General features: G+C 40.6%; 1 protein-coding gene across 2 annotated transcripts in view; it reads left to right on the top strand.

The window, feature by feature from the left end:
* Positions 1-14,055, top strand: part of LOC139466660 (uncharacterized) — a 345,287-nt gene that overhangs the window by 30,634 nt on the left and 300,598 nt on the right. For both annotated transcript variants that reach the window (XM_071248253.1, XM_071248252.1), the window contains exon 2: positions 6,009-6,383. In XM_071248253.1, the coding sequence (XP_071104354.1) occupies positions 6,281-6,383 (103 nt within the window). In that variant the 5' untranslated portion in view covers positions 6,009-6,280. The remainder of the gene's footprint in view (positions 1-6,008; positions 6,384-14,055) is intronic.

The following is a 14,055-nucleotide window of genomic DNA, read 5'->3' as shown; positions in this document are numbered from 1 at the left end:
ACGGTGTTGATATTTTCCTACTAATTACTTTTTTCAATCACTGAGTGCACATGGGACAGAGACTAACAGCTTAGTAGAGTGTGCTGTGACTTACCAGTAGTCTTTTTAATGTCTTACCGTCACAGAGGTTGTAATATAACCATTGCACCTGCAGCCTAACTGCTGGGGATTCAGGTGTTGGCATAATGATGACACCTCCACCTAGAGGAGTGGTGGTATCTGTGTACTGTTCTCGAACGACACACAGACATATGGATGCACACTTGTGGATAGCACTTTTCATGAGAACAAAAGGCAAAAATGTTTAAGGTGGTATACATCCAATGATTCTTAATGTAGTGTCTTTCACAGTTTTCACTTCATTTGACTTGGAGAACATTTAGGTATGTGATAGAATAAGGTGTTCATTGAAGAAGGGAGGTATGTAATAGATTTGCTGCCGTCAATATCAATACTGTTATTCAAATTGTACATAAATGCTGTCTTACACAAGGCATGTTGGGATTGATGAAAATGGCCCACTGGTGGTCCAGTAAGTTTGGTAAATAAAACAGCCTGTTATTCCAATTTGAAATATCTTGATGGTCAATATATACAATCTATCACTTGTAGGGAGCTATCTGGAGTGGCCATATATCAATGATAGGGAACTATCTGGAGTGGCCATTTATTAATAATAGGGAACTTCCTGGAGAGGCCATATATCAATGATAGGGAACTACCTGAAGTGGCCATTTATTAATGATAGGGAACTTCCTGGAGTGGCCATTTATTAATGATAGAGAACTTCCTGGAGTGGCCATATATCAATGATAGGGAACCTCCTGGAGTGGCCATATATCAATGCTAGGGAACTTCCTGAAGTGGACATATATGAATGATAGGGAACTTCCCGGTGTGGCCCATATATCAATGAAAGGAAACCTCCTGGAGTGGCCATATATCAATGCTAGGGAACTGCCTGTAGTGGCCATATATTTATGATAGGGAACTTCATGGACAGCCATATATCAATGCGAGGGAACTTCCTGGACTGGCCATATATCAATGATAGGGAACCTCCTGGAGAGGCCATTCATATATCAATGCTAGGGAATTTCCTGGAATGGCCATATATCAATGATAGGGAACGTTCTGAAGTGGCCATATATCAATGATAGGGAACTACCTAAAGTTGCCATTTATTAATGATAGGAAACTACCTGGAGTGTCCATATATCAATGATAGGGAACTTCCTGGAGCACCCATATAGTAATGCTAGGGAACGTCCAGGAGTGGCCATGCATATACCAATGCTAGGGAACTTTCTGAAGTGGCCATATATCAATGCTAGGGAACTTCCTGGACGGCAATATATAACTAATAGGGAACTTTCTGGACGGCCATATATCAATGATAGGGAACTTCCTGAAGTTGCCATATATCAATGATAGGGAACTTCCTGGACGGCAATATATCAATGATAGGGAACTTCCTGGAGTGGCCATATATCAATGATAGGGAACTTCCTGTAGTGGCCATATATGAGTGATAGGGAACGTCCTGGAGTGGCCATTCATATATCAATGCTAGGGAACTTCCCGAAGTGGCCATATATGAAAAATAGGGAACTTCCTTGAGTGGCCATATATCAGTGATAGGGAGCTTCTTGAAGTGGCCGTATATGAATGATAGGGAATGTCCTGGAGCAGCCATATATTATTTGTTGGGAGCTTTCTGGTGTGCCCAAATATCCCTGCTTCGGAGACATCTTGGGTGCCTATTTATCTTTGCTCGGAAGCTATCTGGAGTGACCATGTGTCACTGGAAGAGTGCTACCTGGACAGCACATATATAATTGGAGTGGCCATTTATCATTGCAGAGTGCCCATGTGTAAATGGTGGGGTGCCTCAGGGAGTGCCCATGTATCAGATGTAGAGTTGCGTCTGGAGGCCCAATGTATCAGATGTAGAGGTGTGTCAGGAGTGTCAATGTATCAGATGTAGAGGTGTGTCAGGAGTGTCCATGTATCAGATGTAGAGTTGTGTCTGGAGTGTCAATGTATCAGATGTAGAGGTGTGTCAGGAGTGTCAATGTATCAGATGTAGAGATGTGTCTGGAGCATCCATGTATCAGATGTAGAGGTGTGTCTGGAGTGCCCATGTATCAGATGTAGAGGTATGTCTGGAGTGTCCATGTATCAGATGTAGAGGTGTGTCAGGAGTGCCCATGTATCAGATGTAGAGTTGCGTCTGGAGGCCCAATGTATCAGATGTAGAGATGTGTCAGGAGTGTCCATGTATCAGATGTAGAGATGTGTCAGGAGTGTCCATGTATCAGATGTAGAGGTGTGTCAGGAGTGTCAATGTATCAGATGTAGAGATGTGTCAGGAGTGTCCATGTCTCAGATGTAGAGGTGTGTCAGGAGTGTCCATGTATCAGATGTAGAGGTGTGTCAGGAGTGTCAATGTATCAGATGTACAGGTGTGTCAGGAGTGTCCATGTATCAGATGTAGAGGTGTGTCAGGAGTGCCCATGTATCAGATGTAGAGGTGTGTCAGGAGTGTCCATGTATCAGATGTAGAGGTGTGTCAGGAGTGTCCATGTATCAGATGTAGAGGTGTGTCAGGAGTGCCCATGTATCAGATGTAGAGTTGCGTCTGGAGGCCCAATGTATCAGATGTAGAGATGTGTCAGGAGTGTCCATGTATCAGATGTAGAGATGTGTCAGGAGTGTCCATGTATCAGATGTAGAGGTGTGTCAGGAGTGTCAATGTATCAGATGTAGAGATGTGTCAGGAGTGTCCATGTCTCAGATGTAGAGGTGTGTCAGGAGTGTCCATGTATCAGATGTAGAGGTGTGTCAGGAGTGTCCATGTATCAGATGTAGAGGTGTGTCAGGAGTGTCCATGTATCAGATGTAGAGGTGTGTCAGGAGTGTCCATGTACCAGATGTAGAGGTGTGTCAGGAGTGTCAATGTATCAGATGTAGAGATGTGTCAGGAGTGTCCATGTCTCAGATGTAGAGGTGTGTCAGGAGTGTCAATGTATCAGATGTAGAGATGTGTCAGGAGTGTCCATGTCTCAGATGTAGAGGTGTGTCAGGAGTGTCCATGTATCAGATGTAGAGGTGTGTCAGGAGTGTCCATGTATCAGATGTAGAGGTGTGTCAGGAGTGTCCATGTATCAGATGTAGAGGTGTGTCAGGAGTGTCCATGTACCAGATGTAGAGATGTGTCAGGAGTGTCAATGTATCAGATGTAGAGATGTGTCTGGAGTGTCCATGTATCAGATGTAGAGGTGTGTCAGGAGTGTCAATGTATCAGATGTAGAGATGTGTCAGGAGTGTCCATGTATCAGATGTAGAGGTGTGTCAGGAGTGTCCATGTATCAGATGTAGAGATGTGTCAGGAGTGTCAATGTATCAGATGTAGAGATGTGTCAGGAGTGTCCATGTATCAGATGTAGAGGTGTGTCAGGAGTGTCCATGTATCAGATGTAGAGGTGTGTCAGGAGTGTCCATGTATCAGATGTACAGGTGTGTCAGGAGTGTCAATGTATCAGATGTAGAGGTGTGTCAGGAGTGTCAATGTATCAGATGTAGAGATGTGTCAGGAGTGTCCATGTATCAGATGTACAGGTGTGTCAGGAGTGTCAATGTATCAGATGTAGAGGTGTGTCAGGAGTGTCAATGTATCAGATGTAGAGGTGTGTCAGGAGTGTCCATGTATCAGATGTACAGGTGTGTCAGGAGTGTCAATGTATCAGATGTAGAGATGTGTCAGGAGTGTCAATGTATCAGATGTAGAGATGTGTCAGGAGTGTCCATGTATCAGATGTAGAGGTGTGTCTGGAGTGTCCATGTATCAGATGTAGAGGTGTGTCTGGAGTGTCCATGTATCAGATGTAGAGGTGTGTCTGGAGTGTCCATGTATCAGATGTAGAGGTATGTCTGGAGTGTCCATGTATCAGATGTAGAGGTGTGTCTGGAGTGTCCATGTATCAGATGTAGAGGTGTGTCAGGAGTGTGTTTGTTTGTTTGTTCATTTTTTAACAAGAGTGCTTGTATCAAATGTACATATTGGTCAGTTGGCAGTGGTTGCTATTCCAAGTCAGTGAAATAAGACAAGAAATAAACAGTGCTTCAGCCAGGCAGCACACTTGCACCATTCATGCAAATGCATGGATACTGGTGCTAAATATGTACACAAATGCATATACAATGGCATACACCTGTTTATAGTGTAACACTGTGAAATAATTAATGTTCATAAGACAATAAATCTTTGTTTCTCTCTGTTCTATTTGACCTTTTTACAAAGTTTCTGATAATCAAATATTTTGTTGATTCTCATAACCTTTAGAAAATATTTACAATCAAGACATAGTTTAAACCAAGGTTTTTTTCCTTGTATATGGAAATGAAAGACATAGTTTGATGCTTGTTTCTACCGTAGAACTTGATGTTTCTTATATCCAGTCCCCAAGGAGGAGGGACCAAGTTGAATGTTTATTGTTCACGTGTTGTCGTGTTCATAACATGTACACATGTGCTGGACGTCAGCAGAAAGTTACCTTAGCAGGACTTAGATTAAGAAAATGTTACGACAGCTTTTATAAATAGACATCTATTGATTGATGCTATAGTTTTTCAATTGATGACTTTATCTATGACGTCATCAACTTCCCTTACTTTGTTTTAGGGACCCAATATATAAGTTTGGCTTAATGCCAAACAATACAGGTATTTTATGAGTATTTTGATGTCCTTGTGTGTAGCTTAATTCAGAGTTTATGTTGTAAAGTCAATAGTGAGCATCTGTGAGGAGTGCCTGCTAAGACTGGTACTAAGCGTTGGCTCCACAGCACACCTGACACAGCCATTGCTGTTAACGACCCGGCTGGGGACAGGTGCACTTGGTACATCCTCACAGCACACCTGACACAGCCATTGCTGTTAACGACCCGGCTGGGGACAGGTGCACTTGGTACATCCTCACAACACTCCTGGCTAGGTCTGTGTGGTCAGCATGGTCAGATATATACATAGTTCATAATTATGTTAATTTCATTATTTAACAGACATATATGTTGTCAACATATCAGTGCTTATAAGTTATATTTAGGTACTGAATTATTCATGGGTTGTTTCTCAGCCACCAACCCACCCTCCCTCCCTCCCTCATTTATAATTAAGTTCTTAAACATTGGTGATATGATCTAATAATTGTCATAGTGTCCACGGCCATTGCTGATTTAAGATTTGTTGTCTTTATTGAGTATTTGATGCCCACAAATGTCAAGTGTTAAATTCTGGGCTTGGAAATGCTGAATAAAAAACAAATCAGAAAGAGAACATTGTGAAATACAAAAGCCATTAGTCATTTGCTGAAGCACTCTCCCTCTATCTCTCTTTGCTGCTGTGAGTTGACTCCCAAGTTGAAATGCAAAGACTACCCCAGAAATCAGTACAAAATGAACATCATGTCCAGGAGACTTTCAGGCTTCAAACCCCATGTAACAACACTGTCCAACTAACCAGATTACAGTACACAGTCCCATTCTTTGTCATGATGTTGTTACATGTATACAGCAAAGTGATGAACATTTTGGTCATTTGTTGAAAAGTACTAGCAGCTTTGTTTGGAAGGTCATCACAGCATACTCTTCAATCTGGACATTTCCATCTGTCCAGTACTTCATCAGCAGTCTTTTGTAAACTTTTATATATTATATAATGTAAGAATATCATCAATCATGTAATCAAATGAAGCATCAAAAGTATCGCATTTGGAATATATTGGTAATTCTGGTAGTTTGTAATAATCTTAAAAGTAACACACAGACACTATAAATGTTCAACTTTGATATGTTACCTCTGTCAGTGATTTACAGGGATTTTCAGGCAAGTACGTTGGGTGCAGGTAAAACAGATGCAAATGAGATATTTCACATCCCTATATGGCTTATGTGAGACAGAAGGATTTGTAGTGCCAAGATGATTTATTTTAGTTAATGCATTTGCAGGTGGTATTTGAAGTGAAGAGAAAATGGAAACACTGGACTAAAAATGGCAGGTTAGCCGTATGATCCGACGTCATCATCTGTGGATCAATATTGGCTGTGCTTGGAGAACTAATCGGAGCAAGTCGCCACTGCTACTACGACTGTGACTGTCCTTGTGTAGCAGCCAGTGTGCAGTCAGTCAGTGCTTGCTGCTGTTGGTGAGGGAGGAGGTTGTGGCAGTGCCTGAACAGTCGCTGGGAGTACCTGGATAGCAGGCAACATCTTCACTCAACATGTCCTCCTCTCATAAACACTGTTATGCCTCACTCACCAGCCCATCCATGACAGATGCCATAAACCTACACAACTTCTCAGCACTGAAACTGTCAGTCCTTGGTAAGTGACTCTTGATCATGTAGAGGTATGTAAATTATTTGAAGTATTCTCATCATGGGAGGCACCAAGGTTGCCCTACTCACATGTAAGAGCCCAGGGTCTTGGTATAATGTGTCTGGGTCCAGGAAACAGTCAAGTTATCATTGGTAAACAGGTTAGTCAAAGTGTCTCAGTGAAGAGGAAACACAGGATTTTCCACATAATAACACAATCTGTGGAACTCTGTAGTTTGTTAAAGTTTGTGAAACTAAGGGCTTGGGGATTGTGAATAGTGTTACTTTTATAGTTCATAATTACTGGTAACTATTGATATGATATAAAATCCAAGACTGAGTGGCACTCTGAAGTGTGTCTAGGATATTCGACCTCCATCTCCGCGCTGTGTGGATGCCACTGACAAGCTTATTAATCAATTATTCACTGTGTAGCTTCTTCACTGTTGTGTGCCATTCCTTGTCATGGACACAGAGACATGTGGTGACAGCCATCGACACAGACACTACACAGTCTACAGTCCACAAGTGTATATGTAAGACATATGGAACAAGTACTGAAGCAATATATTAGAATTGATCCTTGTCCAAATATTGGTGTGGATTCCTAGATACATAAAATTCAGTCATTATATCTCACGTCAGTATTTACCCCCCAAATCAATCACAAATATGTAGTAGTTGATATTTGTCTGGGTATGTTTTTGGTAGGAATTATTAGAAAGAATCATGCAGAGATCACAAAGCCGAGATTTCTTCTAACACGGAATTTACTTTTCCAGGGTTCTGAAAATTACAGAATAATACAATGTAATTGAATGTATCCATCATTCACTGTCATGACAATACATTTAATTGAACATGCTGAAGTACTCTTTTATAATAAAATTGCAACACAGCAATAGCATGATACCTTACACTGTAATACAATGACGCTCCCTTGCTACGTGCAACTTTGAAAATGTTATGTTTACATAAAATATGAAAATAAAGCATTAAAACTGACCATGTGGGCAGTACGTTGTTTCTAAAACGATTAATAATCTCAGTAACACTGGTTTTATGACATAAAACTTGCTATATATGAAGATTTTCCTGCGATAGCGCACACCTCTACAACGAAAATAGGATACACTATGGCACATGGCTAAATATTTCAACTTTCCAATAAATGTAAGAAATTGACTGACAACAGCTTATGAAATGCCCATAAATATTATTTCATATTCATGTTTTTTGTACCTGAAGAGTGGATCGCGGCCATGTAACACATCTCAACAGTTGAATTTCCGCACTTCTCAAACTCTCTGACCATCGGGGTCACTCGCTCGCAGTAAAAACTAATACTCAAGGGAGCATCTATTGTATCAGAATGGTGCAAAACAGTCAGTGTAAAGCCTCTATGGATAAACACCTACAGTCACAGAAATTAAACAAGTTAAAGTCAAATGATATTCCAGACAATTAGTACACATGGTGTAAAATGCCTCTGTACGTATTTTAGATGGAAAATCATTTTGCAAATATTATGATTACATTACAGAGAATTCTAACACATCATCATCACGATCATAATGTTATTACTTATTCTCTAAAGCCTATAAATGCTAACTTATTCAAATCTCAATCTACATCAATGATATATGCATTATTTACAGTATTTGTATAACTATACAAGGAGTAATCACATTGCAACACGATAAATGAAATACAGCTCTCTCTACAGATGGATCTATTAACTTGACAATATAGCAGATAATAAATCAGGTGCAGCCTAGCTCTTAGTTAACATCATTTATTATTGCTAACAGTTTTGCTTGTTTGTCTATCCAGTTTATTTTGTAATGTATCATGTGATATGTATATATCAATGTTCTACTTATTATGCTTTTAATGAATGTGTAACTTAATCTTGTTGTTTTATGGCTGAAATATTGGAACGTGTGGTTAAATTTTGAGTCACTCACTGACAAATCTATCACTGAAAGTCAGAGAAGAATGAAATTATAATAATTTTTTTTAGATCATTTGTAACCAGCATTGCACATAATGTTTCAGTGTATGTAAAACTGCAGGCATGCCTCCCACAGTGGAGCCTGAGCAGCTCTATATTATGGATAAAGTCCTATCCATGTTGCAGTATAAGCCTCAGTTGCTTCAAGCCTCAGGCCTCCCACAGTGGGCCTGAGCAGCTCTATATTATGGATAAAGTCCTATCCTTGCTGCAGTTTAAGACTCAGTTGCTACAAGCCTCATGACAACATGGCAGTGTTGGTTAGTTCTTTGAGACGTGTGAGTTTATGAAAGTGGGGAAGGGTTTTGTTAGAATCTGCAAGGAAGAACTAACAGCAAAACTGACAAGTTGAAAAATAAATCATGAAAAACTGACAAGAATTTGGCTATGGTGAAGATTGCCCTCAAAATGACATACATGGCAGGGGTAAGAGTAGAGTATCTCACAGTCCTAGAACCATTATATCTGGACCTCACTGAGATTAGATAGATCCCACTGAGGACTGACTGTGTGTTTGAGATCAGCATTGAGGTGGGACCTCACTGAGATTAGATAGATCCCACTGAGGACTGACTGTTTGTTTGAGATCAGCGTTGAGGTGCTACCTCATGCACTGAGATTAGATAGATCCCACTGAGGACTGACTGTTTGTTTGAGATCAGCGTTGAGGTCAGACCTCACTGAGATTAGATAGATCCTACTGAGGACTGACAGTTTGTTTGAGATCAGCATTTGGTGGGACCTCTCTGAGATTAGATAGATCCCACAGAGGACTGACAGTGTGTTTGAGATCAGCGTTGAGGTGGGACCTCACTGAGATTAGATAGATCCCACTGAGGACTGACTGTGTGTTTTTGCTCAGCATCTTACACACCTGTCTTACACACCTGTCACCTGGTTTAATGGTCAAAATTGGCCCAGGGTTCACCCGATTGCTGCGACCTCCTACAGCCCTGTACACAGAGAGATATTGTATCGGAGAAACAGATTACTTTAATTAGATTGTCAGACTCCAATTCTTCACAAAGCTTTTTTCTTAAGAAAATATGTTATCTTTGGTTTTGTCGTCCTCTAATTACAAAATATTTAAATGTGTAAAAGACTAGACTTCAATATTTCTTGCATTGATGGAAGTATAGCATATAAAATGGTGTGCACACTGTAAATCTGTGTATCCTCACAGACTGCTGAGAAATAAGTCTGCTGGTGGAAGTGGCCATATTTCTTTAGGTTTCTTGAAACATCAATGCAAAAATAGCCAAATTTTAATCATATGATTATTACTTTTTTTTATTTTGATGAAATTGTCAGTGGTATTGAAAACAAATTGCTTCATGACATTGCACGTCAAATATTGTGACATTATAGGGCTTCTGAGGTCATCACTTTCAGATGTAGCATTCATTCATGTTGAAGTAAGTTATAATGTTCTGTTATCACCTACTTTCAAGTCTTACAAGATCTCCCTTAATCATCCATATTTCCTTTAGGGTAGACAAACCTTCATTACTTGCTTGCTTTGTGCAGCTTTTATCAATATATAAATTTTGAACTAATGGTGGATGTTCCTTGGTCACCACCTACTGTACAGTGTAATGGTGGATGTTCCATGGTCACCACCTACTGTACGGTGTAATGGTGGATGTTCCATGGTCACCACCTACTGTACAGTGTAATGGTGGATGTTCCATGGTCACCACCTACTGTCCAGTATAATGGTGGATGTTCCATGGTCACCACCTACTGTACAGTGTAATGGTGGATGTTCCATGGTCACCACCTACTGTACAGTGTAATGGTGGATGTTCCATGGTCACCACCTACTGTACAGTGTAATGGTGTATGTTTCATGGTCACCACCTACTGTACAGTGTAATGGTGGATGTTCCATGAACACACCTACTGTACAGTGTAATGGTGGATGTTCCATGGTCACCACCTACTGTACAGTGTAATGGTGGATGTTCCATGAACACACCTACTGTACAGTGTAATGGTGGATGTTCCATGGTCACCACCTACTGTACAGTGTAATGGTGGATGTTCCATGAACACACCTACTGTACAGTGTAATGGTGGATGTTCCATGGTCACCACCTACTGTACAGTGTAATGGTGGATGTTCCATGAACACACCTATTGTACAGTGTAATGGTGGATGTTCCATGGTCACCACCTACTGTACAGTGTAATGGTGGATGTTCCATGGTCACCACCTACTGTACAGTGTAATGGTGGATGTTCCATGGTCACCACCTACTGTACAGTGTAATGGTGGATGTTCCATGGTCACCACCTACTGTACAGTGTAATGGTGGATGTTCCATGGTCACCACCTACTGTACAGTGTAATGGTGGATGTTCCATGGTCACCACCTACTGTACAGTGTAATGGTGGATGTTCCATGAAAACACCTACAGTACAGTGTACAGCTTCTTAATCATCAGTGATATCAATGATATCATTCAATAATGCAACACAGCCTGAGAAATAAGTCTGCTGGTGGACGTGGCCATATTTCTTTAGGTTTCTTGAAACATCAATGCAAAAATAGCCAAATTTTAATCATATGATTATTACTTTTTTTTATTTTGATGAAATTGTTAGTGGTATTGAAAACAAATTGCTTCATGACATTGCACGTCAAATATTGTGACATTATAGGGCTTCTGAGGTCATCACTTTCAGATGTAGCATTCATTCATGTTGAAGTAAGTTATAATGTTCTGTTATCACCTACTTTCAAGTCTTACAAGATCTCCCTTAATCATCCATATTTCCTTTAGGGTAGACAAACCTTCATTACTTGCTTGCTTTGTGCAGCTTTTATCAATATATAAATTTTGAACTACCGGTATGTATGGATAAATATAACAGTAAACTGATAACGGTTTGAGGACCTTTCAGTTCCTTCATTATATTCCTGGTACAGACGACTCCCATGTCATTGTAATGTATAACATCCCTTGTTCGAGATACAACCAGTTTCATTAGTTGTCCCCAAGGGGTCTCTGTATTCAATGTGGGGAGCCCCTCAGAAGCATTTTGAGAGCAACTTACATTGAATAATTATGGGTAAAATATCAACCGAAAGTATTTAGAAGTGTCGAGCAACTCCATTCCCTGCAAAACTCTTTATGTACATGGAATGTACACTTCTGTTGACATGTCTTGATTGGAAGGAAATAAAGTTGGATAAATACAATATTTGTCCTAAACACTTTAGGCATGTTAATATTGTAATGAAATACCAGGGTAAATCTATGGCAAACTAACTTGGTACCCTCCAACTGCCCTACCGTATCTACTGTAATTTGTGCATAACATGCAAAGTATGCAAAGCTCATACTGATAGGAAGATCATTGCTTTGTCAAGTTGACCGAATTGTTAAATCTTGTAATCTTGTAAACTATTTTTACTTTACTTGCATGCATACCACATCTTCCCTGAAGCCATCTTTGATGTCATACTTAGTCCGTACTGGTTTTACGTGAAAGATTGAGTACACTGATCTCTTCATAGAATTGGTTCGTGGTCATGCTATCATGTCAGGTAGTTCACAAATGACCGGACAAACATGCTCGTTAATGTAATAGTAGAACGTTTTGAAAGGTAAAGTTCCTTGCATGCTTAATGGAGGATCAGTAACAGACTCCAAGAGCCATGTGGGGATGACATTAGTGCTACAGGGACACTGGTTTGAGGAGTATACCTCAATGTCAGTGTTTCCTCTGTGTGCAGTTGGTCAGAGAATTGATCAGTCACAAGCTACTCCACGACCACATGTACCCAGGAACATTGCCCTATACTAAAACACTTAAGCTGGGTAAATAATTGATAGCACAAAACACTATAATTACATTGTCTCTGACTTTGCAGGCGATATTACTCCATCTGCCTAAGAAGAGCAGGTATGAAGTTCACATGTGATGCTGTGCAAACTGCTGTTTAAACAACATATCTGGATGGCCATGTGTTGAGTGAAGCAGTGTAGCCAATGATAGGCAAAGTTGTCTGATGTCAAACCTGTTTCCTGTTGTTTGTCTAAACATATCTTTACTTTAGAGATATACACCCCTTGGTGTCTCAACTTTTAGACTCAACTGCAGGTTCAGATCAATGGATGCCACTTATCAGCTTCTGCAATTTTTTCTGCAGTCATCGACCAAACCTTATTGGAATACCATGTGACATCCGATCTCCTACTGTGGTTGGCTGTCTCCATTACCCAGAGCTCAACAACCGGTACAGTATCACGGTGGATGTTCCATGTCACCACCTACTGTACAGTGTAATGGTGGATGTTCCATGTCACCACCTACAGGTACAGTGTAATGGTGGATGTTCCATGGTCACACCTACTGTACAGTGTAATGGTGGATGTTCCATGGTCACCACCTACTGTACAGTGTAATGGTTGATGTTCCATGAACACACCTACTGTACAGTGTAATGGTGGATGTTTCATGGTCACCACCTACTGTACAGTGTAATGGTGGATGTTCCATGTCACCACCTACTGTACAGTGTAATGGTGGATGTTCCATGAACACATCTACTGTACAGTGTAATGGTGGATGTTCCATGTCACCACCTACAGGTAAAGTGTAATGGTGGATGTTCCATGGTCACCACCTACTGTACAGTGTAACGGTGGATGTTCCATGAACACACCTACTGTAAAGTGTAATGGTGGATGTTCCATGTCACCACCTACTGTACAGTGTAATGGTGGATGTTCCATGAACACACCTACTGGACAGTGTAATGGTGGATGTTCCATGGTCACCACCTACTGTACAGTGTAACGGTGGATGTTCCATGGTCACCACCTACTGTACAGTGTAATATTGGATGTTCCATGGTCACCACCTACTGTACAGTGTTATGGTCCATGAAAACACCTACTGTATAGTGTAATGGATGATACAGCAGACAGCAGGATGTATGGAGTAACTATAACTACTGGTAACCACCTACTGTAAAGTGTAATGGATGATACAGCAGACAGCAGGATGTATGGAGCAACTATAGCTACTGGTAACCACCTACTGTATAGTGTAATGGATGATACAGCAGACAGCAGGATGTATGGAGTAACTATAGCTACTGGTAACCACCTACTGTATAGTGTAATGGATGATACAGCAGACAGCAGGATGTATGGAGTAACTATAGCTACTGGTAACCACCTACTGTAAAGTGTAATGGATGATACAGCAGACACCAGGATGTATGGAATAACTATAACTACTGGTAACCACCTACTGTATAGTGTAATGGATGATACAGCAGACAGCAGGATGTATGGAGCAACTATAGCTACTGGTAACCACCTACTGTATAGTGTAATGGATGATACAGCAGACAGCAGGATGTATGGAGTAACTATAGCTACTGGTAACCACCTACTGTAAAGTGTAATGGATGATACAGCAGACAGCAGGATGTATGGAGTAACTATAGCTACTGGTAACCACCTACTGTATAGTGTAATGGATGATACAGCAGACAGCAGGATGTATGGAGTAACTATAGCTACTGGTAACCACCTACTGTATAGTGTAATGGATGATACAGCAGATACCAGGATGTGTTGAGTAACTATAGATACTTGTAACCACCTACTGTAAAGTGTAATGGATGATACAGCAGACAGCAGG

The sequence above is a fragment of the Haliotis cracherodii genome, unplaced genomic scaffold, assembly GCF_022045235.1.
Source record: "Haliotis cracherodii isolate W230 unplaced genomic scaffold, xgHalCrac1.p SCAF_19, whole genome shotgun sequence".
NCBI classification, from domain to species: Eukaryota; Metazoa; Mollusca; class Gastropoda; order Lepetellida; family Haliotidae; genus Haliotis; species Haliotis cracherodii.
Note: the sequence above shows the minus strand (reverse complement) of the source record. Positions and strands in the feature narration are given on the sequence as shown.